A 26005-nucleotide genomic window follows, 5' to 3' on the forward strand; every position below is an offset into this window, starting at 1 on the left:
TCACGGAGTCAACTAAATGGAATGAGTTTGCCCTTTGGCCTTGTCTTGGGCAGCATGAATGTGTAAAATGTTATGGTGATGCTAGTGGAAAGGCTTCAACTTGTGAGTGTTATATATTATATTAATGTACACCGACTGAATAGGTTGAGTCTCAGCTGAAGTTATTCTTGCAGGGCTCTTAAGAAATTAAAAAAGAGAGCAAAACCTTTTCCAAATTTGTTTAATTTTAATTCATTTTTTGAGAGTGTGATGTTGTGATCGGCACTTTATTCAGAAACAAATCATCTTGTTACACATTGACCTGGCAGTCAGGATGGGATGTAGCCTATCAAACACTTGTGAACCTCGACACACTGTAGATGTATACCGTAGGTCGTAGGTCAGTGATGTAAGATAAAACAAATTTTGATTAAATGACCTATTTACAACAGATGTACATCTAGACATCAGATGGACACTGGGCATCCTGTAATGCTTAGTACACACCTGAAATCAGCAGTGGTGGAGGGAGGGAGGAAAAAAGAAAAAAGAGACAGCTTGCTGTTCATCACATCATTAGCACTGGGGAAAAATGCACAGACTGGCCTGAAGGTGGCACCAGAGGAAAGCAATTCTCCAGATCCACTGCTATAGGGGTTGATAGACTTGATAGACTGAGTGATTTAAATTGAGGAAATGTATTGATTTAGAGGTGCTGTAGGTAGGATTGCCAAGATCCAGGATTTAGCCCAAAAATGTGAACATCGACAACTTCTCAGTCCCTCCCCCCTTTCTGCTAAAGCCCAAAACGGTCTCCTAAGCCCCTCCCCCCACAAGGGAGAATGAATGCATGTGCATGAGCAGTGATTGACACGCAGTTAGACACCCCCTCCCCCGGACCTGATTGGTGCATCTAAACAGGCCTGCTTCATGTAATTCTACTGAAACATAGGGTCAGTTTCAGCAAATATGACAGAAAGTTAGTTTTATAAGGCTTACCTACTGCACCTTTAAACAACTTGCTCGACCCAAGATGTGCATTATAATAATTGATAAATGGGAAATCATAGGAAATGTATAGAGGGAAACACCAGAGTCTAGACATTACAGTGTTCAGTTTGCTGTTTATTATGCTATATAAGAGTGAATAGATTTACTTGTACACATTCAATCTTATACATTACAATGGTGGACAGGACTGTGGCCTTCAGCTTAATATAAAAACATAATTATATTATGTAATAGTAATTGACTATTTACAGATACAATCCCTGCATGTCTTAAAATGTGTATTTCGGAGTACCACTGGCACTATCAGAAAGCAAAGGACAAAAACCATTACATTAAAAAAATCTATAAAACAGAGCACTGCAGAGAAGAATATTGAGTTAATACAGATTGCATCAGTCATAACATTAAAGATGGCTGAAGCTGCTCCAGGAACTTTTGACCCACCACTCACTCACAGGGGTCAGATGCAGTGCTCGATTGGTTCTGTGCCAGTTTTTCATACCTGTTTTGTTATAACAAATGATGAATGAACACAAGTGCTATAATGGGATATATAAAGCCCCCAGCGGGTCACAGGGATTTCTACCAGTTTGACTCCGAAGACCTCCACAGGGAGGCATCCTAAGGGCAGATACCTAAAATACAGATCAGAACTGAATCATGGCTGTTCTTCTTTTATTTAAACCCCACAGTGTCTTTCATTTCTTACAAGATTTTTTTATTTCATTTCTTAATTGACATGCAGTCAGCAATATTTTGATATTTCGATTTCAGTCAGACAGCATAAATGTTGTTCACATTCTGCAGGTAGAGAAAATATGTACAGTAACATGGTGCTTCCTGCAGCCTTATGACTATGTTATTTCCTAGAAGAAATTGTGCAACAACTTCCAACACCAAAACAATTATTAATGTGTGGTTTTTGATAGCACCTTGATATTCTGTGACCTAGATTTGCAGGGAAATATCAATGGTTTTTAATGTAATGTATGAAGAGGCTGGAATGCAATAAGCATTGGAAGACGTCAGCTGATATATCCTAAAAGCAATGCAGTGTCTGTTATAATGTTACTACTACAACTGCTACTAGAGAGTACAAAGTGAAACTAGACCAAGTCAGTGAGGCTGGAGCGAGGAGAAAGCGAGGCATCTGCCATGGTGAGGAACTCAACCCAGTTGTGACAGAAGCCACGTGAATACTCTCCTGTCATGATGACGAGTCCCCACAGGCGCCTCTGGCCCGTTTTGTTCCTCAGAGCCAGCTGAGCCTCGCGCTCCGTCACATTGAAGCTGATATTCAGAACTTGTACCACCAACAGGTGAAGCAGTCCACCGGTGACAATGCTGCTGTACCAAGCACAGGTGAAGCAAAGTGCCATGCTGTAAAGATAAAGAATATAATCTAATGTTTGAGAACTATTTAAAAGTACAGAATTATGAACTTTCTTTTAAACTGGCTATGTTCCACCCTGACAGCTGATCACTTTATGTGAGTGTTAGTAGTACTTGTGTCACCTAACTATAAACCTGCTGTTTCATTTTTCTGAAAATGGTTTAAGTTGATCCGATAATCAGTTCACCAATCATCATCATCATTGTAAATATGACAAAATCCAAAGTAAAAAAGAGGTAACATTGCAATGCTTAAAAATGTGCATGCACACCTTGCCAAACGTCTATCTGCTGTTTATGCTAGTTAAACAAACAATAATAAATATATAAATAACTTTTTTTACTACAAAAAAATACTGCAATTTAACTATGACACAAGCTGAAAATGTTTTCTTGTAAAATATTGCCACAATTTTATTTATAAACAGTTGTCAGTCTATAATTTACAAACAAAATCATCTTTCAATTGTTGTACTGAAAAAAAAGGTGACCGCAAAATGTATGTCCTTGCTAATGCTTTTAATGTATTCACTAATATTCATTTGAACCTTTTTTTTATTATACTATTATGTAATATCAACCAGAAGAGTTTAGATTGTGATTTTTGTTTTAATAAGAGCTTTTACAATGTTGACTTCTACTCTTACATTTAAGTTTCACAGTCACCTGCAGTCGTGATGGAGACAGGAGAAGAGCATTGTACCTGGACTGGCTGTAGACGCCGGGGCAGTAGAGGAGAGCCGTCAGTAGATACTGTTGAGGACAGAGGCTGCAGAGCACCAAACTGATTCCATACAGAGAGGTCAACACGAACACACAGAGGGTCAGTAGGAAACTGCGGTGGTTTGCCTGTCCAACACAGCTGTTTATCCTACAACACCTCAACACATACAGACATAACAGAGACACACAACACAATGTACCAGTTTAGTACCTGATACTGTGCTCCATACAACTACTGTTGTATGTAAAATGATGCCATAGCAAGATTTAAAAGTTTAGATTTGAATGACGTTTGTATAAGCCCTATTCGGTGATGGTTTCTTACTCCCGTTTGCCCGAAATGGATGCTTGGACCTCAATAGTTTAAGTTTTTATTTTAGACATTTTTTTTTTTTAAACCTTTGGAAGAAAGTAGTTCCCAACCATTCACAGAAAGGTCTGTGGAATTATCCTGAATAACCAGGACATTGTTTCTGGAAATACACTCTTTTGCTTTGGGCACCACACAAACTATATTCCATTCACCTCCATTGTTTTAAAGTGGCAGCAGAAATCTAAGCAGCAGATATTTCAAAAACTAAATTTGCAAGAATTCAAACCAAAGGTATCTTCATACAACTATGGGAAAGTAGGAAAATGTGTTGTTATGATCTGTTGGAATTACACTTTAATTGCTAAATGAAATCCATTTAATTGACACATTTGCTGTTTGTAGACCAGTAGGTGTGTGTCTGCCTATTTGTAGAGGTCAAGCCCAGACAAATTGACTTCGTCAAGGGCCATCAACAGGTTTAGACCCGGTATTAGAAGTGTGCACTTTATAAAGTGCAACTAAATTGGTTGATGATTGTGTAATCTAATGGTCTAATGGTTGATGTAAACCTTTGCTAGTTTCTCTACTGCGGAAGAAAACAGGAGATAGGTGGAGTTTGCTAAATATATGGTTGTTGTGTAATTACAGTGCAGTTATGTAATACATCTTTTATATTTTTTTTTCATGATCTGTTGTGAATGCACAATACAGAAAAGAATAATTGACTTACATCTAAGTCACAGTCCACACAAGAAATATATAAATACATACAGTATGTTTTATCCAACCCACCAGATACAGTGGTGGTCCAGACGCTGGACACAGGATCCACAGGTTCGACAGTGTCCGGCCCGTGGGGGTCGCATTATTTTGCACACAGGACAGGTGCTCCATTTGGTTGCCACGACCTCTTTTGTTGTCTGAAACTCTGCTGCAGTCCCTGAGGAGGCTGCTGATTGGATAGATCCATTACGGTGTGCGGAGCCCTCGTTAGCCTCCAGACTGTGACTGTGTGCCATATATAGTGAAGTGGTCACCAATCCTGCGCCTCTCTTGGTGTGAATAAGAGAGATGACAGTGAGAATCACCCCAGTGGTCACAGCACACACCTGCAGCTGGCTGACGTCCCCACAAGGTAAAATCTCTGTGATGAAGAGATAATACATGTGGAACAGGGAGAAGAGTGCAAGAGTGAGGAAGAAGAGAGTGCGTCTCTTCTTTCTGTGCGTGGCGTAGTAGTACCACAGCACCAGGATGGGCAGAGCTGTCAGGATGATGATACCCAGCAGGTAGTGCAGCGCTGCAACCCGCAGCAAGACAGGTAGCAGCACCAGGGCCGGGATCATGGAGATCTCCAGTTTGTCAATCATGGCCCCAAGTACAGGAGACTGAGATCCACCTTTAGGTCTGTCTTTCAGCCACCTACAGAGAACAGTGGTCACCAAGTCCAAATTACAAACATTTGTAATTATGAGTGTGGCTAATACAGTTGCTCTTTTCATGGGTGGAAAGTAATTAGTTTTTCATGTGCTTACAATGTGCTTGTGCTGATTCATTTACACTCTAAAATCAGTGATGCTGCTTTCACATAAGCAGATTTTAATCAAGTACTGAACTGTGCTTTTTCAAATTTAAGATGAACAGTAGAGTTTACATTAGAATGGCAATATAAAAAACTTTGTGAGAAAATCTCAGGTGACAGACCCTTTAGGGGCCCCTAAGAAAAAAATACACGAGCTGTGAGGCCCCCATTTCGCCCACTGTGTATTATGTATGCATTACTTAGTTAAAAAGTAATTTGTTCGTGGTAACTTGATAAAGCATAGATGTATTAAGGAATATGCAAAATGTCAGCGCAACAAAAACTGAAACAATAAGGGCTTGCAATCTAGATTTTAACTCCCTATAAAAGACAGGACCTCAGGATTGGTGTCACATTAAAGGAATAGTTTGACACTTTGGGAAATTCACATTTTCTTTCCAAAAGTTGGATGTGAAAATTGATCTGATGTCTGCCAGTTTGCATGTCTCTAGCATAGAGTCATTATGCTAAGCTAGCTAACCAGCTGCTGGCTGTAGCCTCAAATTTCACTGACAGATATGAGGGTGGTATCAATCTTTCTTATCATCATACATAAAAAAGAGATTGTCACTTATGGCAGCCTTTAAAAGAGATACTGAATTTTCTTTAAACAAATGTACTAACATGTAAGTATGCTAGGCTTCTTTTATTTTCCAGTATACTGTAGTACTTCAGTATAATCTACTCAGTACTGAGCCTTTTCCTCAAGCCCTTCATACCTGTTAAAGGCTTCATCCAGATCTTCACAGTCACAGCAACATCCGTACTGGTCGTAGTCACACTCACAGCAACACATAGGATCATCTGGCTCAGGAGGCTTTAACTTCTCCCATTTCATAATGGCTTGCTAAAGATGACTTTGAAGTCTACAAGCTGTCATTTCAACACAAAAGGCCATCATTTTAAAATGTATACTCTTGAGCAATGAACTACACAGTTACAGCACATTGGTGGAGGGGAAATATATATATATATACTGTATTATGTGTAATATGTAACTTACTGCTGCATATTGTTAGAATATATTTGTGAGAGTAAGAGTAACAGGTTTGTAGAGTTCATGATGCTGACCTTGTTGCCTTGTTTCCCAGGGTTATGAGAGGCCATCTGGTTTTACAGTGATTTAACTTTATAAAGGGAGTCTGAGATTATTGCCTGAGAAAAAAAGGTCTTCTCTGATCAGTGGGGGCTCAGTGTTTGCGGCAGCGTGATTTGTGACACAGAGTATGAAAATGACCTGGCTCTCAGGAAACTCCTTAGTTTGTAGGAGATTAAAAACATACAGGTGTTCGGACCCAACAATAGCGACTTGTCTCTGTTGAGCTGGGAATGAGAGAACTCAGGGTCATGTTTTCATACAGTGTGTTACATATCGTTAGCCGGCTGGAGCCAGAAGATCTGGACTATACCCAACTGATAACAGCACCACGGATGAAGCAGAGAAAGTGAATAAAAAGTGAAGGTTCTGGGTTAGCCGGCATCAGATGCTGGGGGAATCTCTGTCTGTCTGCTAGGTTTTAGCGATAGGCTGTTTTGTCTTAAAGTAATATGATCCGTATGCATACGCTTTTGTATTTTGCAATATCATTCACTAAAGCTTGTTATTAACTTTAACTGGACGAATCTTGAGTCTTAATTTGAATCCTGAGTCTTTTCCTCTGATCTACCAGCAAACGAACACTCTTCAGTGACCATAGAATTGGAGTCAGATTAAGTCTGGCCTTTTTAGGGCCAGACCGGTCATCGGTCACATTTTAGAATAAAATCCTACAATATAAAATATGTATTACAACCAATAGCAATCCTCAGAACATAAATGGTTATATTGATTTCTGTTTTCTTTCATTCTGCATCACATGCAAGCACGCACACAGACACACACATACACTCACACACACACACACACACACACACACACACACACACACACACACACACGCACACAGACACACACACACAAAACCTCACCCTAACTCACAATATAGTATTTTGCAGGTTACGGCAACGTTTACTAGACTCAACCTGTACATGTAATTTACTAGAACATATTCTGTTTGTTATAAAAATTAATAATTTCCAAAATCAGAGGATTCACAGTCCCCAAGAGCTTTAAATGTAATTTGTTAAAACAAGGCCACTGTGTCCACAGGGGTTCTACTATCTGGGCCAGCAAACCCAAGTCTTCAACACTTAGAAATGTACTTGAGTTATTGTCAGTGGGAGTTATAATTTTATTTTGTCATACAGAGCTTAATCCAGATCTATACAGGAATTAACAGAATACATATTAAAACTAGGAAAACAAAATATCTATTTCAGCTTTTGATTATTTGTCTTATCATAGTTTCCTAATTTAACAGTTTTTGTATGACTTTATATCAGGCTGCCATATAATAACTATTATTCAACAACATTTACTTATTTAATTCTTCATCTGGAATTTCCAGTTGTGTTAATAAGAATAGCCACCTTCACAAAGCCTAGATAAAACATTTTCTCTCTTAACTTACCTTTTGTGTCTGTAACAAAAATACAAAACCATCAACACACGTGGGCTGAAATGTCAGATGTACTCTCTCTAGCTAAAAGTTATGCGATCTTCAGCAAACGATGAAGAGGGAAATGATTAAGAAGATGACCCCTTGTCACCATGCTCCTTCTGTCAATGACTGATGAAAAAAAATGAAAACAGCAGCCTACTTTCTCATCAGTCATTTGATTCGAAAAAGGAATTTGGCATGTTTCTGCTGTGGCGGTGCTGCTGCCATACCCTATCAGTGCAGTGAGATGGTTTTAATTTCTTGGATTCCCATGGTAGAAGTGTCCCAACAGAAGGCAACCTGGATTCCTCCTGACAAGTAGTTTGATATTGTGTTATATCTGCCAGACTATTTTCCTCGCATGTCATTAAATAGTTCACAAGTTGTTCTCTTGCATAGCCTTCTTCAGCTTTACAGCTTCTTTCAGTCACCATTTGAAGTTTACATACTGGCATGCTTGGTAAATATAGGTGTTACCTCAAATGGTTGAGGAAGGCAGAGAGCCAGGAGTCTTTCATGCCTCTCTCCAAAGCTGACAGGCTATGTTGAGGTGTTCAAAAGTTGTAACGGCAGCTCTGACAATCCACACTTAGCTGGATGAGGGTGTACTATATGAGAAACACGACAGGCTCTCATAGATGAAAGAGTGAGGAATGATCTAGAGGGCAGCCCCACCCTCTGGGATCACATTTCCTCCCACAAGCAACCTGACCTTGCTACTCTCACACAGACAACTCTGGAAGAATGTGTGTGTGTGTGTGTGTGTGTGTATGTGATCAGAGGGAACCAGATAACCAGGGGACTCCTGGTTATGTTTCTTTACACTCTTTGTACAACATATGTGACAACTCTAGATACCAACAGGGACAAAGTGATAAGTGATCTCTGCAGAGAAGTCTTCTTTTCTTTTGCCCGACTGCAGAGGGTTAGAGCACAGGGTCAGATACAAATCAGCAACCCTGCACGTGTTCGGAATTTGGATTCAGATTCTTGCTCATGAACACTTCCGTATAAAGCTTGAATCCAGTCTTTACCCATTCACAATGTCAGTGAGTGTCATTTAAAAACAAAACTACACAATTGGTTACAACAGTTAGTTAGCTGGTGATACGGAATACCAACAAATATTGAAGCTAAATGGAAAAAGCATTGGTAAAATGCAGCTTTGTAAAAAAATAATCCATCAGAAGTGGAGAAGAGAACTGGGAAAACACACTCACATTGCCGGTCAGTCAGTCATCAGAACTGACCAATGAGAGAAAGAGAGGCAGGTGCATTGTAAGCTGGTATATCTTGACGGAGACCACTAAAACCTCTTAATGTCTGCATCAGTGTCAGTCTAGATGGACGGAATCAATGCAGAGAAAAGATGCTGCTCTCGCTGCTGCGGGTTATGCTTCCATTAGTCTTGATGGAGCCCGGAACCCGAGATACTGGCTCTAATCTATTTTGGAGGAATTAATGCTGGGAGTCAGGCTGGACCATGAGTACATGCTGAAGATTACACATCAGCAAAACTACAACAGATGAGTGACATTGCTTGAGTCAGTTTATAGGCCTTTGACGATTTTTTTCTCTCAATTAGCTTCTTATTATGAGTAACTGGGTCGGATATGAACACCCAACTTTTTACCAAAGTTGCCAAACGGTTTGGGTTATTTCATGATAGATATTGATATATTATTGCTTTGTCTGTGTGTTTCTCACTAATTTCAAGTGGGCGGGACTCATTGGATCAATGTGATGTCACGTACTTCTGTGCACCAATCAAAATTAAGCAACATTTTAATCAAAATATGATGACAGTTCAGGGGATGTTTGCTTGTGTTTCCACGTCACTGTCAATCACATCTGATCAAACTACATTCACACAGATTAGGTGAGTTTTTGAGTGTTAAACTCTTAATACATGATCATTTAGAATGCTGTTTTTTAAAACTTTAACTTTGATTGTTGCACATTCAGTGAAAAATATTAAATGTTTTTACAGACTTTAACGATTTATACTTACAAGATCAAAGTTAGGCACAGCTTATTAAATGTTAAAAGTGAAAACAGCCATTGTATGGTCAGATTTTGCAGCTCTGCTAGAAAATGTAATGATTACTCAAAATAAAAAATTTCTGGGTGATATTTAACACTGAATTGTAAACATTTGGGGCACCTTGCGGCATCGTCTGTTGGTCTGATAACTATTTCAAAATTACCAAATACTGTATGTCAGGCTGAATTTTAGGGAAATAAGTATAAAATGAACACGTTTAGAATATTTGCATTTGATGTGACAGTGCACGTATTACAAATTTGGGTGTTTTGGACACAAATATTTCACTCAGTCTAAAGCACCATATACTGTAGCTTCAAACAAGTGTTGAAACAAGTAGATAGACAAAATAGTGTAATACATTGTTTGGTGTTTCACTTCATCAAAGCTACTAAAAATACATTTATGTGGAAAATTCGGCTTTGGTTAGTCAATCAAAAAGAGACTTTCCTTAACAGTCGCCCTGCACATTCTAACAACATGTATGCCACCTAGAGGTGAGTCTTTCTCTGAACATCTGGGTTCATGAATTGCAGCAGTCAAAGGTTGATTCTCACACCCTTGTTCAGCGGTTTAGATAAAAGACATACAAAAATGTATATAAAATAGACTTTATTTATTTTCCTTTTCTGTTCCCATCCGTCACTTTAAGATTACTACTATTTGTAATCAAATGTATTTATCCTCTGCTTTATAGAGCGGGCTTTCAAAAGGAGTGAAGTTTGCTATGTAAATTTAAGTTTCCAAATTTCTGGACAGACCGCCAGCTCCACATTTTGAAAGTGATTGTGTAAATTATATTATAGTAAGTCAAACACCAATTCAACCAACTCCTCATAAACATGACGAATACAATCTTACTGACACGATAAGCTTTAATCATTTCAGGAAACAGCAACGTACCACGCATATAATAGTGAGACATCTGTTACAGCACAACTCTAAAGACTCATTCATTCACATTTTTGCACATAATATAAAGTATATTGTCCACATCACTATCACACTTAAGAGGTAGACAAATGCCTTTAACCCCCTGATATACAGTACAGTAGTGCATCTTTCCCTTTACCCATGTGCATGTTCCCATTTGTTTAATAATCTGTATTTATCATCACAGTCACATCTGGGGGAAAAACATCTCTTTTCACGCTTTGTTGCAGCTTTTGGTTAAGTGCAAGTAAAACACCTGATTGGGGCCCACTGATTTTAACCACAACATGATGGTGTAGTGATCTATAGGTGCTATGCAATGGGCTGAGTGAAGGTGTTGCCAACCATATTTTCAGGTGTATTAGGGGATTCCAGTACTGTGTTTTTGAAGTAGATGAGTCAAAATCTACTAAATGAAATGGAAATGTGTGCAGGAATGTTTAAAAGGACGGGAACACTAAGAAATCATAAGAGTTCACGTGACTGAGGCAGACATTCAGAACACAGGCCAGTCTATCTGCACTCGGTTGCACTGCACTGGGGTTTGGATATTTGGGAGAGGAACAGAGAGGTAGGAAACTCATTCCTCCAGGGTCCGGAAGGCGTTCTGCATGTCCTCCATCAGCTGGGCAAAGTCTGCTTTGATCTTAGCTTCGCCATCCTTAACAGGGTCCTAAAGAATCCATTGAACAGAGAAGAAGTTATGTATCTCGACTGATGAAAACAGGGAAACATATAAAAACAAACAATGCACAAGATGTTCTCCCCCACAACATGAGGAACAATCATGTACCTTGAATTTCATGGAGCTGATTTTGTACAGGATCTCTCCCATGTGCTCCCTGATAATGGTCCAGGTGATTTTGTTGTCGCTCTGTGACGTGGACTCCACTGCGTGTCGGGCCATGTCGTAAAACGAGATCATGTTTGAGAGGATGCCAACAGTTTTGTAGAATGGGCAGAACCTGTGTGTAGGGACAGAAGACTGTGTGAAGCTTACGGTTTATGGAATAATCAAGTGAAGGAAAAATGTTTAGAGACCTCTCATCATATCCACTGATTAGTTTATAATAAAGTTTATTTCATCTTTTTTTGTCTTCAATTGTTGTGGAGGAAAGAGAGAAGCTATTTCAATGTCTACAATATATCCATTGAAAAGAAAGGTGGGAAAGCCATTTCAGGCCTTTTGAATGGAAAAGACATGTTTTTTGTGGATGATAAGATGTTTTGTCTTCACCTGTCGTAAGGGGTATAACCGTTCTGCTGCAGGAAGTCATCCTTAATGAGCTTTGCAACTTCTAGAGTGATCTTATCGGTCTCAGCAAGAGAAGCCTGTGAACAAAACAAGACTCTGAAGATCAGTCCACTTTTTTCAGAGTTTTTGATTAACCAGGTTAGCCTGCTAACACTTTAAATGATGAACTAGTTTTAACAGAAACCTCTCCTATAAAACACAGATTTCACACATCCAAACGCATCGATTACCTGGCTGTAAAAATGTGTGCATGTAGGAGAAAACCTTTAGAAATGAAATTAAGGAGCTGGCCTCACCTTGCCTACAAGCTGCACTATTTCAGCCAGGTCCTCCTCCTCCTGTAGAATCTCCTTGGCTTTTGTACGGAGAGGAACAAACTCAGGGAAATGTTTGTCATAGTACTCATCCAGAGCTCGTGTGTACTTGCTGTAGCTAATCAGCCAGTTTACAGAGGGGAAGTGCTTCCTCTGAGCCAGCTTCTTGTCCAACCCCCAGAACACCTAATAAGAAGAAAACAAAAAAAATTGTCACACACACTCAAGAGTGGTGCGCAAGAAAGAAATATTGACTGCAAGGTCAAATGTTAGGATCAAGGGCTGAAGAGCCAATGCCCATTGCTTACCTGAACAATGCCCAATGTGGCTGAAGTGACGGGGTCTGAGAAATCTCCACCAGGGGGGGACACACTAAGGAATGCACAGTATGTAAGGAAAAGTCAGCCTAATATATGATACTGTACCTTGTGTGTCTAGGTTTGTTTTGTTAGGCTACCTTACTTTTCTTACTTCCATGGAATCAATACATCATAAAAAATCAAAAATCATACAGAATCTAAATTAACTTAGAGAGGTGGAGATAGTTACTTTACCACCAAAGACAGCTTCAACAGTACACCATGCAGTTCAGCTACAAGACATTGTGCTCTGTGTATATTTGATTGCTAACCATCCAGTTGATTTTATAATGCTTTGACAATAAACCTGCAGAAACTTGGACAGTGGAGGATCCCTGAAGGCAACAAAAAGACGAGCTTTGCAGATTGATTTTCATTGTTACTGAAAGAAACGACTGCTTGAAAAGGTAGGAAATTAATTTTAAATCCTTGGTTCGTGATTTTAATGCACCTACTCTAAGTCGATTTTATATCCATGCATGATGTGCTGCTTTTAAGTGTACAGCAGATGTTGGGGAAAAAAATTTAAATAATTTCCCCTGCTTATATCAAAGTCAACTCACGCTCCTACGATGCTGACGCTGCCTTCTCTCTCAGGATTACCCAGGCACTTCACACGTCCGGCGCGCTCATAGAAGGAGGCGAGCCTGGCGCCCAGATAAGCAGGATACCCACTGTCTACAGAAAACAACATAGATAAACTGCCTCACAGTGTCCTTACAATTACATACAGTATATACATCAATCACATCCATCACAAACTTACCAGCAGGCATTTCAGCTAATCTTCCGGAGATTTCTCTCAGAGCTTCGGCCCATCGGGACGTGGAGTCGGCCATCATGCTCACATTATAGCCCATATCTCGGAAGTATTCGGACAGCGTGATCCCTGCAGAGGTAAAATATATTCAATTTACAAATTGGAAACAGGAAATAAACAAAGGCATTTACTTAGTGTTAACTATTTTGACATCATTCAGAATGGGATTTCAGGGCATTTTCCCATTTTCTTATAAAGAAACAAGAAAAAGGGAAAATTTGTATTTATCATACACGTATAGTAGCATTTACAGTGCTCAGCATAGTGAATACACCCATGCTAAAGTTGACTAAAAAAAGTATATAAATGGTTTTATTTCAGTTAGCCTAATAGCTGGTTTGATTTGCATTGAGAGATGATTTTATGGAAAGTACCTCATGCCAATCTCTAGGTATGGTGAAGGGTATGTGATGATGTGGGGTTATTTTAATTCCAAAGGCCAAGGGAACTTTATCAGGATGCATAGTATCCTGGATCCATGAAATAACTGGCCTTTAAAAATAAAAATCTGCCTGCCTCTATGGGAATTTAACATAGGGGCGTACTTACTTATGCCCCCTGTATTTTAAGGAAGAACATTTATTTGTTTACGATACATTATTCATTCACAAATAAAATTGGTGTACTTAAAGGTTGGATTTCTCCTCATTTTTTTTAATTAAGGCATTAAGATCAATTTACAAAAGATGATTTTTTATTCATCTTTTTAGTCAACTTTCGCATGGGTGTATTCACTTATGCTGAGCACGGTAAATAAGCTATGAGACTTCTCTATAAAGTAAACTGTTTGTACCTGTATAAATGGAGGCCTCTCTGGCAGCCACAGGCATGTTGGATGTATTAGCAACCAGTGCTGTTCTCTTCATGATGCTCTCAGTCTTGCCATCAACCTCCATAGTAAGCTGTGGGCAAGAGCATTGTTAACATAATACAATGTGAACGCTTGTGTTGTATTGAAGACTTTTTGCTCTAAACAAATATTAAAATCATTTAGTTTTCCCTTTAGTCATATATTCTATTTTAATGCTTTTTAGACTTTTCATTCTTTCACCTACCTCGGGGAAATCCCGCAGCACTTCCGACATCTCATTTCCACGCTCTCCGCAGCCAACGTAGATAATGACGTCACTGTTGGAGTACTTGGACAACGACTGCGAGATCACTGTCTTTCCACATCCAAAGGCGCCTGGTATAGCAGTAGTGCCACCCTGCACGCAACTACACAGCATGCAGGTCATGAGTAAAAACACAAGTTAAAATAGAGGCTGAAGTTGCTCAACTTAACTCACACAAAACTACTCACGGGAAAAGTGCGTCCAGAACTCTTTGACCAGTCAGCAGCGGATGATTGGCAGGTAGCTTCTCTGTGACTGGGCGGATTTGTCGTACCGGCCACACCTGCATCATGGTGAACTTCTCCTTCACACCTTCAAATTCCAGCTCCAGAACCACATCCTGAATGCAATGAGATCAGCAAATTAGTCTCACAGAAGGTTTGATCCAACTACCGAGTGTTTTGCTTCTGGACAAACACTCACAGAAATGTCGTAGTTTCCAGGTTGGGCTAGGTAGGTGACAGTGCCTCTGTTGCGAGGTGGAAGCATCAGCTTGTGCTTTATTAAGGAGTTTTCAAACACCATACCGTAGATATCGCCACCGGTCACATGACTGCCGACCTGGAGAGGAGAGGAGGTGAAATCATTGAGAACAGTTGTAGAAGAGAGACATCCACACCACGCTGTATTTTTCTTACCCGCAGACTCTGCCCGGGGGAAAATTCCCATTTGAGGTCTCTGTTAAGAGCACCAATGTTTACTCCTCTTGGGATATAGATACTTTGAGTGAGGTCATTGATGTCTTTCAGCGGACGCTGGATACCGTCAAAAATGGAGCCCATGATTCCCGGTCCAAGCTCTACAGAGAGGGGTTTTCCCGTCCGAAGGACAGGGTCACCGACGGACACACCAGCTGTGGCATTAAGTTAAGGAAAACCAAACAAACCACAAGCACAGTGACACTCAAGTCATGTCTATAAATTCATACTCACAATTTTCTATCAGTAAAGTAGCTCTAAAATGTGCTCTTTTTAGCATACATAATGTGAATTTAGTTTTAAGGAAGATCATCATATGATCTGTTAGACGTGTAACCACAGAGGTAGGTAACATTGCAGTAGAAAGGATACAAGTCTCCTCGTAGACCTGGATAGTGGCCATGTCTCCCTCTAAACGGATGATTTCTCCCACCAGCTCACTGTGACCTACACGAACCAGCTCGTACATGGCTGCTCCTGCCATCGCAGTAGCTGTCACCACTGTTAAAGAAATAGATACAATGAACACATCTGTTGGACAAGGAATATGCTAAAAAAAAAAAAAAAAAAAAAAATCATCAAACATCCACATATAGTTTTTGTGTTTACTTTTTGTATTTGCACATCAATCAAACTGCTTTGAAAAAAAGGTTGTATTAATACAATATTTATTTTATTAAAAACTAAATAAGTGGCTTTTGACCCATCATATGCTAAACAATGCAATCTAACAATTTAAAGAAAAGGGCAATAAAGCAGACCTGGTCCAGAAACTCCATGTACATATCCGAACTCGCTTTCTCGCTCCTCATCCTGGATCTTAGGAAGTTTTGAGGTATCCATATTGATAGTTTATGTCCTGCAAAAATTGAGGAATGAATATGAGACACCCATGCTGTTAATTTAAATGAAATGCACTCAGCAGACTGTACCTCATTTCAGCTTATGATAGTTACAGAGCAAATATGGCACCCTACAGATTCTACAGACTTTACACACCACGATGAGATGGAAATTATTTATATGAACACCATTCCACATTACAGAGTATTAGCACAGTAACGTAACTACAGAATAAATGACCAAGTCTGGCAGTGTGACGTTAACGTTAAGGTCCCAAGCTAACTAAACATTTCATGAATTACCCTTTTCCCCCAGGCTTAAAGACAAGGTAGAGTTAAGTCACTACTGTTCATCGCTAAGGACATGTTTGCTAGCCAGATGGTAGCATGTTTGTTACCAGCAAAGCTGATTTGTGCGTGTGCGCGTCAGGTTACTAGCTAGCTAGCAAACACAGCTATCTTCATCATCATTAATTTACATACAAGTTAAGCTAGCTAAATGAACGATTATTTGCGCAATATTTGAATCTCTAGCTAGCTAACTGTTATGAAGCCATAACCTCATATTATACCGCTACTATAAATATCTTACCTTGTCTTAATTTCCAGTTCTGAATTATCCAAGTTTGTCTCCAACGTATCAAACTGAGGAGGAGCTTTATACTAATCACCTGCCAGGCACCAGACTGTCACGGAAAGAAAACATCTCCATTGTGGCTCAACCGGTTTCCTCCATTCTGGGTGGCTCACATACGTGGAGCCAACATGGCGTTCGAAGCTCAACAGTTTCCCTGTAGTTCCTCCGGTCTAAACCATTGACATATATAAAAGGTCTAAACCAGTGACTGTGAAGGGCTAAACACTTCCACCAGGCGCATTAGTGACATCTGCTGGATATTTATGTTTACCTCACCTAACCAACAAGGATGGTTTCAACACCCTTTCTTAAATAAATAAATGAAAGGTACAGTACAACCACTTTATCTGCTGAACATGATTTATATTTCAGCTTTTTGGCTACATGTTTTACCTTTTACCTGGCTTACAACCAACTACATGAACATAGATAGGCCTACCTAGTCACATGAACTGTAAAATAAAGTGATTTTATACTTAATTTTATTCGGTCATTGAGTGGCATCATTTATGGGATAATCTGCTACGACTGCGATAAATAACTAATTGAAAAATGCACAACAGCTACAAGATAATAAAACTGTCTGTGATGTAAAGCTGCACATCTGCACATGAACTAAAATACAAGTATAATTTATTATACTATTTAGGTTATACTATAAATAAATATAAACTATAAATATAGCTACTATGGTCACAACATAGCTACTACAGAATCACAACATGATTGTCTAGCTAATACAGACAAATAATTATTTATTGGCAGAGCAAACTGTTTTCAGATTGGTACCCTACTAAACATACCGTGGGGTAGTGGGGTCGTCAGATATTGAGGTAGCATTACCACATATTGAATGGAATTACTTTTCAAACATTCACATAATATAGGAAGGGGTATATTTACTAAAAAATATTATTAGGGTTGTGTTATTTCACAATTATGAAAATAAATACTGAAATCCTTCAAAGTTTTACTTCAAATTGTTGCACTAACTCATAAATAATAGGCCTTTTCCACAACAGACATTTTGACTTAATAATAATCCTATTTAATGATACAGGAGTGAGCCATGACAGTGTGACAATGAGCCAGCATGCACAGCACCATTATACTGAAACTGAAGCAGCTAAATGGAATTCAGCCAATCATTTTATTATTTATGGACCTTCCTGGGGTTTTCCTACTGCAACATGTTTAAATGTCTTCAGTGAAAAAAGCCTAGTACTGGGACATCAATTTTAGGGCCTACTGCACATTTCATCAATGGGTATGGTGTGTTCAAGGTGTCAGTTTATCAGGAGAGGACATTTTATTAGAACGCACAGTTTAGATTGACAAAGTGAGAAAACAAATGGCTTCCATTTCATTAGTGGTAGAAAATGAAAAATGTAGTCATACAATTTAATCAGACGATCCATCACTTCTTAATGTGAATCTGAAAATTCACCGGTTTCAGAAAAAATGGTTCAAACTGTCCACCCCTGCAGTTTCCTCATGAAATGTGGCAGCACATTAATAATACAAGATGAAGTAAAGGAGCTCTGGCAGCAGTGGTTTGGTATGTGGAGGCCACTAGGTGGAGCCAAAGAGAGGGATTCACCGTTTTGGTTTATTTGCACTGATGATCCAATTAAGGAAAACTTCAGCCAGGTGCTACACTTTGTGTTTAGTCTGACCACTCGTTTTCCTCCAGCTCAGAGTCGTCATCAGAGTCACTGTACTCCACCGCAATGCGCCGGGACAGGATGGTGGCCACGTCGTTCCCCACCGGCTCCTGCTTGTTCAGCTGCTCCTGCTGCTCTTGAACTTTCTTCAGCTGGATGCCTAGTAATGGCACACATACAGTATATTAAAATAAGATCATATATTGTACATCTTACAGTTTTATTCAATCATGTCTGCTCTTATCTGACCAGTAGAAAACAATGCCGGATTAAAACCGCGCCAGTACCGCGACTCACCCATGCGGATCGCAGACAGCAGGTCACTTCTCGCATCTCTCACAGGTCGAGTCTCAGCTCTGCCACCTTCACTGTATCCCGCTAGGTGTGAGGGTGCAGCTGGGGGAGGGAGAGGTGGAGGTGGGGGACCTGGGGGAGGAGGGAACATGTGCGGCCCTGGAGGAGGTACAGATGGGAGAGGGTAGCCTGGGCCTATGTGCAAAACTCCATTATGTGGTGTTGGTGGGAGCGCACCCAGAGGAAAACCAAAGGCTGTCTGGGCTGATGGTATGGGTGGGCCGGGGGAAGGAGGTGGGGGAAGAGAGCTGATCGACAGTGAAAGAAAGAGGATTATGTTGCAGTGGAAAATAGATATTATATTGAATTCTTTCTCTAATTATGCAATAAACACATACTTGTAAGTTGCAGGTGGACGTATTGAACCGTTCAATCGGTCTGCAGCATGAGGCTCTGCTGTGGCATAGGTTACTCTCTTGTAGTTGACATCAATGCTGTGGTATTCATGCTCCACAGGTGGTGAGGGGTGTGCGTTCCCAGGCACGTAATCTTGTGACTTGGCATGATTACAAGCAGCGTGGGCAGGCAATGGAGGGACGGGGTAGTCTGGGAGGTCAGGCCTGGATAAACAATGAAAAACAGAGAGCTTCTCATGCAGATGCCTTCACATATCCAGAAAGTGGATTCTTTGTTATAAAATCAAAACTGAAGCTTTACACAACAGAGATGTTGCTATTTCAACCACAAGGTAAAGTAGAGTTTAGATTTTATTCCTCCCGATCTTATTTTTGCAATTGTTTACAGTATTATCCTAATACTTTTGATTGTGGACGCACAAATGTTTTGGGCTAGTTTAATACTCGCTGGAAAGTCAGTGAGTATTAAACTAGCCCAAAACATTTCATATGCAGTATCAGAAAGAGCAAAAAATGTCTCCAAAGCTGTGCAGTTTGTGACATTTTAAATGTTGATTCTATTCAAAAACCCAAATTCCCTGGTTGCATCTCTATTTTCTTTCAGAAAATAAGCACTAACCTGCCGTCGGGGGAGAGCGAGCCCTCAGATGATGCCCCTCGTTGGAGACTCTGCGGATGGCGGTGATCTGGACGAAGTTCTTTATCGAATGCCATCATGTTCCACTCTTGCCTGCGGTTTCGAGCCTTTCTCACCTTCTTCACCTCGCGCTGAAGGGTGCTGCTTTCCACACATCGCTTCTGTTCCTGGGAAAGGTAGATTGAAGGTACAGAAAGGGAGATGAGAACCCAATTGCCAAATAAATACATTAAAATAAAACAGTCAGTAGAGTGCTCTTACCCTTTGCCTCCGCCTTTCTTTCCTCTTGTCCTCTGTGTCCTGAAGCATTTTCTCCTTCCACAACTCAAAAAAGTAAGACGGGTCTGAGTAGAATTTCATCGCATCAGTGGAATCCTCTCTGTATTTTAAAAACAATTTTACACATGAAATCAGAATGTAACCTGTTCAGATGTTGTCGTTTGTACTACGCATGCAGTACCTGTAGCCAGTGAGGGTGCTGAGGGGAGGAGGCCTGTCGCTGCTGTTGTACATCTCAGCCACCGAGTTCGGAGTGCTGTCTTTGGACAAAACCTGCTGGTCCTGGACAGTAGAGCTTTTGAATGCCTTCCTCATGTTTATGTCCTGAAGAGAGACTACAAAACAGTAAGACAGGGGTTTAAAGTTTAATACAATGCATGTGAGAATGAAAATAAGATATAAAGTGCATCCAGTGAACTAACCCTCCTCCACGTTGGAGTCTAGCTGGGTGACCTTGACGGCTAAGCGGTCAATGCGGTCCTGGAGAGAGTTGGCGCGAACATAAAAGGTGTTGGCCTCGTTAAAAAGCTCCCCAAAAACATTTTCTGCATGTGTGCCTGCAACCAGCGCAAAGAACCAAGAAAAAAAAAAAGAAAAAAAGAAAAAAAAAAAAGAAAAAAGGAAGGAAGAAAAGGAGTTGTTAATACATAGAAAGGTGATTCAAACCTGTGAGGTAAAGAAAGAAATGCAGCATATTGCATGACAAATGAAAATATGTCTTATAATGTTTGTACATTTCTGAATCCATTCTATTTCTCTGGATTATACACAAGCATTATGTGTTTAGTCCCCCCACATAACATCATGAATGGCACACATCAAACAGCTCTGATCCACTTAATGTGGAAGCTTTCATTAGACTGCCTCTGTTTGTGTCTCCGCCCACTCTCCGTCTTATCTGCCTGTGATACAAAGCTTTACAGTAAGCTCTAAGCTCCTGTAACATCACTACACACACACACACACACACACACACACACACACACACACACACACACACACACACACACACACACACACACACACACACACACACACACACACACACACACACACACACACACACACACACAAGCCAGATGCTTCCCAAAATAGTCTTTCCATCTACATTTTTCTCTCGGTCTCATACATTTCAGTAGATAAACTGTAATACCCATCAATAAACACACACAGGTATACCAATGCTTATATGGACATTGCCCCACATCTTTAACCATTTTAACCACTCTGTTTCTGTACAAATTGGCTGATTAGGGTGTACAGTAGATAGATGTGACAACAGTTACATGATAATTACTTTTAATGCCTTTTATGTGTTTTAATTTGTTTTGTTTTGGCTTGTCAAAAGCATAACAATGAAGTGACATTGGGATATCATCCACCACTCCTTGACTTTTAATTAACTTGTTTTGTGCTAATTTGGGGTGAACAGGTCATACAGCTTCCCTCCTGTAATGATCTCACATTAAAGAAGCATCTGAACATGTTTTGATACAAACATAGCTAAATATGAGTAACTGTGATCTTACTCAGACTACTGAGCTGGCGGATGATGGCGGACAACGTATTGTTGGTTACGCATTCCAGCTCGTTGCCAATCCGATCAGGCACTGCACCGTGGCACAGGTGGCGAGGCTGAATGTTTCTCTTGACCAAAGGCATGACCCCCTCTCACATCTCGGCCACAGCACCTGCTGGGGGACAGAGTACAGCTCTGACAGCTCATTGTATACTACAGTACAACTAGCAAAGTATAACTATCAACACATTGATCCATATTCATAAAGAAACATCAGTATATAAGCATTGACTCTAGGTTAGTCTATATCAACGACGTTCCACTTAAGGGATTGTTCAGGTGCCGCCAGAAATTCCGCCGGATGTCTCTTAATTTCGGCTGGATGTCCCTCACCTTTGGCTTTCTTTGTGTTGGCATTTTAAACTGGTGCATGACTAAAACAACCTTTGAACTACACATGTTCCACCCAAACAAGTTCCTTCCCGAGGCAATTTTGCAGAGGCACCATTGCTCCGTCCGCCAGACCCTCCTCCGCAGAGCTGTGGAGGAAGGTCTGGCAATGCGAGACTAGGTTAATGCACGTAATGTAACTGTTACTGTATTGTTATTGATTTTCTTACCAATACCTAGAGTCGTGACTTACTTACTTACTTCACAGGTGTGCCATTTGTGTACAAATGAACACTAATAATAGATATAAATTGTATATTTAAAAAGACAAAACCTGTTGTAATTGTTTATCTAAACTGAATTTAACATTTCACAGCAATTGGTGGGCCTGTTATCCTTTTTTGTTTTGAAGATATTAGTTAACAATGAGTAATAGTAAAAAGTGTAATGGACAGAATCAAATTAAAGTTTCTATGATTTTGTAACATTTGCTGTGTTAATTACTGGACCACTTGCTGTTGAATGTCACAATGTATCACCATCTATTAAAGTGGTACACCTATTGTATGTTATTGTTTTTTTTAATGATTTAACATGTTCGACAACAGCTGTGTTATTAAGTGATTATTATTGTGATAAAAGAGGTGTGAAGACAACAGATGTGGTCATTTTTAAGTGAATCTGCAAGTCACTTTACACTTCTTTATTACATGGATTTAAAACAAAGGGTTGAGTGATTGCCTGTAATTATGGGTGAGCCAGCACACTAAGAACACCAACATATCATAACTACCATCTTTTTCATATCATAGTGCACCGTGGCAAACAAGTCAGAGAGAACCGTTTGACCAGAAAAGTACATGGAGCTGCTTCACGGACTATAACACCAATATGAAGTTTACATTCTAGCATTTTTGACAAATATAAAGCATGATATGAATCAATCAGGGTTCAATGCCTCGGTTTCTAGGACAGCAGTGTAAGTTAACATTCTTTTGGCAGTCTCATCAGTGTATGGCAGCAGACAGTTTTCACCAATACTCTGCTTTAAATAATTATTCACAAAAAAGTTGAATGACCTTATTTAAATTCTTATTAAATACACTCCTCTCTCCAGAATCTATAAATATAAAAAATTATTGTAATTAAAATTTAAAATATGCAAATATACGTTTTGTTTTCGGGGTGGCAGGTGAGCGTCAATTTCCCATAATTCCCCGCGTCAGCGTTAAAACCGCACATTGCTACTGCATGCTAACATGACGGTCATCTGCTTTAGAGGCTCTTTGAAGCGGCTGTCAATCACAGAGCTGTTTTTTCTTGACAGAAAGTTTAAACGTATTAACAGCAGGTAACTTTTCAAATACATGTACACGAAACACGGGATATCTAACAATATGTGAGCCGCACCAGAACATGCTAAAAACACAATTGTACGTTATCTATCCTACCATAGAGTTGCCGTTGAGTTAGCTTGTTGGGCTCAACGCACGTTTTTGCACGTCAGCACGCCGGAAAGGAGCAGCGAAAGTCGGGTCCAAGCTGTTTTATCCAAATTAAACAAACTCTTTGCTGGCCTGCTGCAGTCGTGTGTTGGACATTTACAGTAGTCATCTCTGCAGGGCGGAGTTCACTCTGAAAACAAATCTCTCTGGTCCAAATCACAGCTTGAGCCATGAGGGGATTTGGCCAGCAGATTTACTCCTGTCATCCAATCACAGTCATCATGCCAGCCATCTATTTCCGGATGTATTAGTCCAATTTTATGCTGTATGGAACTGTAAGTCATTATCTGCCTTCTATGAATTGGGTAATAATATAGCAATTTCTATTTATTAATAGTAACAACTAACGTTAATCAAATCAAGGCTGCAATAATAAATACTTTCATTATTGATTAATGTGCTAAGACCTTTTCTCCCTGTCCATTTAGCATTGAGTCTAGTCACAAAATAGTGAAAATGCCCATCACAATTTCCCCACAGCCTAACATGAAGTCTACTTATTTAGAAAATACCAAACCAAAAAATAATCAGACATAACAGAGAACATGTTTTGCAGCCTTCGATGCACTCTATTATTCGTCATGTATTGCAGCTGAACAAAAATGTTTTTTTATTTAACCTTTTCAACTTTTCTCAGTTCTCTTTGATTTTTCTTTCAAGCCATCCACTTGGCATAAACAGCAGTTTCATCAGTCAGTCCCAGCCAGTCTATTAACATTTCAGTGGGGACGACCTGGATTAATAGTGAAAAGAGACACTCCGCATTTGATTTGAAAGCCACACGCACACACACACACACACACACACACACACACACACACACACACACACACACACACACACACACACACACACACACTGCTCTCTTCTCACAGATGGCATCATCTGTATTGCGGTAGGGACTAGTCTAACCCAGATATGGGGGCTTAAATCTTGAGTAGCACGCCATGATACTATAACTCATAGTTGTTAGAGTAAGAGTATTGCTTGTTTCACACAGATTGTTTAATGCAACTATCTTGATCTTGTGAATACAATCAGGGTGCAAAAGATGAGCAGCATACTTTCTACATACACATCCTATATTAAGGGCAGGTGCAGGAAATCAAATTCAGTGAAAAAAAGAGCAGAGTTGCCTCACTTTGGATTACGTACGTACGTACAGTATACTTATCAGCACAAAACTGATTACAATACATCAGTGTCATGGTTAACTAATTAAACAAAAAACACTTACAATATGATCTTTATCTGACTGTCTTTTTGTACGTTTTGTTGATGGTGTCCATTTGCTGTTAAGCCTGGGAGCAAAGCATTTTGCTGAGGGGTGTTCAATATTTTAGACGGTGCCATAATCTCTTGGCCAGCTTAGAAGTATTAACCCCAATACAGTATTTACCCTGCCCATTATCACCATCATTGACCCTGCTGGTTTCACACAATGTAGCCAACCACCAGCTTACCCACTTACTGCACACCGGCACAAACACTGTCACCTCTATCATCCATTAGACACAGATGCCCAGACTGCCTCTCCTCTGATATTTGTCCTCCTATTATGGCTTTCTAGTCCTACTCCAAATTGATCATTGCCAATGCCTTACCAGTTATTACCCAGTGAGTGAGCGCCACACACACACTTACAACCACTTAGCTGTGTCATGAGCATCAGTGTATAAATCACACTCATGTTTGTGTTCATGTTTATCTTGAAGGTTAGAATAATAATCTTGTTCCACACTGTCTTGTTGTGTAGTGTTTTTGTTGAAATCATGAATAACTTTTTAAAGAGACACATTGTGGAGTTTGTCGACCTCTGCTGATTTTTGATTCAGGATGCCTTTACTTGTGGCATCCATATCAGAGTCATGAGCAGAGTTGTCAAGAGACAAAGTACAAATACTTTGTTACCTTACTTAAGTAGAAATTTTGGGTATTTATACTTTACTAGAGTAATTATTTTATGGCAGACTTTTTACTTCTACTACTTACATTTTCACGCAATTGTCTGTTCTTTCTACTCCTTACATTTTAAAAATAGCCTCGTTACTCCTATTTCAGTTCGGCTTGTTTTCATTACGGCTTGTCATCGTTAAGAAAAAAAAAAAAAAAACTATCTAGATAAATCACGGCATCCGGATAGAGTGAATTTGATTGTGGTTGGATGAGAAGTATAAACATATACCATTCCGACACCCTATTGGTTTGTATGTGATCCATCGCACACCTGCACATGACACAAATCATGTCCAAGGAAATAGCAGACGTATGTAGCCTAGTACGAAGATGTACGTGGCAGAGACTCAAGAGAACTCGAGCGAAATGTGCCAACCAAGCACCAGCGAGGGGTTGGTAGCCAGGAAGACCAGCCAACCCTTCTACGTCCCTGGCCGTACCTGGAAGAATTTTTCGAAATGGTTGGATGCAAAAACAACTCCTTTCGAATGCGCTGCAAGCTCTGCGCACCCAAGTACCACAAGCTAATTCTTTCCAAAACTCAACGTCTAATATGAAAAAGCATATTGATATTATTTTTTCCCCCTTACATTACTTTTACTTTTAGACTTTAAGTAGTTTTGAAACCACTACTTTTACACTTTTACTTGAGTAAAAAGCTTGAGTTGATACTTCAACTTCTACAGAACTCTTTTCGAACACAAGTATCTATACTTCTACCTGAGTAATGAATGGGAATACTTTTGACACCTCTGGTCATGAGACATTTAAATGCTTCATTCTATGTG

The 26005-nt window shown here is 39.8% G+C and overlaps 3 protein-coding genes across 6 annotated transcripts; all 3 read right to left on the reverse strand.

The window, feature by feature from the left end:
• Window positions 1-1103: 1103 nt before the first annotated feature.
• Window positions 1104-8165, reverse strand: LOC120543538 (palmitoyltransferase ZDHHC23-A-like). 2 transcript variants are annotated; one of them, XM_039776638.1, is made up of 5 exons: window positions 7511-8165; window positions 5720-5873; window positions 4211-4840; window positions 3086-3253; window positions 1104-2370 (listed from the first exon to the last, which is right to left on the reverse strand). In XM_039776638.1, exons 2-5 carry the CDS (start codon window positions 5836-5838, stop codon window positions 2097-2099), a joined length of 1191 nt encoding a protein of 396 aa, XP_039632572.1. In that variant the 5' UTR covers window positions 5839-5873; window positions 7511-8165; the 3' UTR covers window positions 1104-2096. The 2 variants fall into 2 exon arrangements, with proteins under 2 accessions (XP_039632572.1, XP_039632573.1); XM_039776639.1 differs by lacking the exon at window positions 5720-5873.
• Window positions 8166-10441: 2276 nt separating this feature from the next.
• LOC120544462 (V-type proton ATPase catalytic subunit A-like) lies at window positions 10442-16745 on the reverse strand. Of its 2 annotated transcripts, none has more exons than XM_039778221.1 (15): window positions 16513-16744; window positions 15840-15937; window positions 15451-15579; window positions 15019-15233; window positions 14804-14941; window positions 14569-14720; window positions 14321-14483; window positions 14059-14167; window positions 13212-13334; window positions 13009-13123; window positions 12395-12458; window positions 12069-12272; window positions 11755-11849; window positions 11311-11482; window positions 10442-11190 (listed from the first exon to the last, which is right to left on the reverse strand). In XM_039778221.1, exons 2-15 carry the CDS (start codon window positions 15919-15921, stop codon window positions 11098-11100), a joined length of 1854 nt encoding a protein of 617 aa, XP_039634155.1. In that variant the 5' UTR covers window positions 15922-15937; window positions 16513-16744; the 3' UTR covers window positions 10442-11097. The 2 variants fall into 2 exon arrangements, with proteins under 2 accessions (XP_039634155.1, XP_039634154.1); XM_039778220.1 differs by having other exon boundaries at window positions 11049-11190; window positions 16592-16745.
• A 277-nt stretch (window positions 16746-17022) lies between these two features.
• LOC120544600 (wiskott-Aldrich syndrome protein family member 3-like) lies at window positions 17023-23430 on the reverse strand. 2 transcript variants are annotated; one of them, XM_039778472.1, is made up of 9 exons: window positions 23208-23430; window positions 21377-21538; window positions 20270-20404; window positions 20029-20182; window positions 19830-19947; window positions 19551-19735; window positions 18914-19135; window positions 18519-18823; window positions 17023-18381 (listed from the first exon to the last, which is right to left on the reverse strand). In XM_039778472.1, exons 2-9 carry the CDS (start codon window positions 21507-21509, stop codon window positions 18224-18226), a joined length of 1410 nt encoding a protein of 469 aa, XP_039634406.1. In that variant the 5' UTR covers window positions 21510-21538; window positions 23208-23430; the 3' UTR covers window positions 17023-18223. The 2 variants fall into 2 exon arrangements, with proteins under 2 accessions (XP_039634406.1, XP_039634404.1); XM_039778470.1 differs by having other exon boundaries at window positions 21377-21541.
• Between the last annotated feature and the right edge of the window lie 2575 nt (window positions 23431-26005).

Source organism: Perca fluviatilis, chromosome 16 (genome assembly GCF_010015445.1).
Source record: "Perca fluviatilis chromosome 16, GENO_Pfluv_1.0, whole genome shotgun sequence".
In the NCBI taxonomy this organism is placed as follows: Eukaryota; Metazoa; Chordata; class Actinopteri; order Perciformes; family Percidae; genus Perca; species Perca fluviatilis.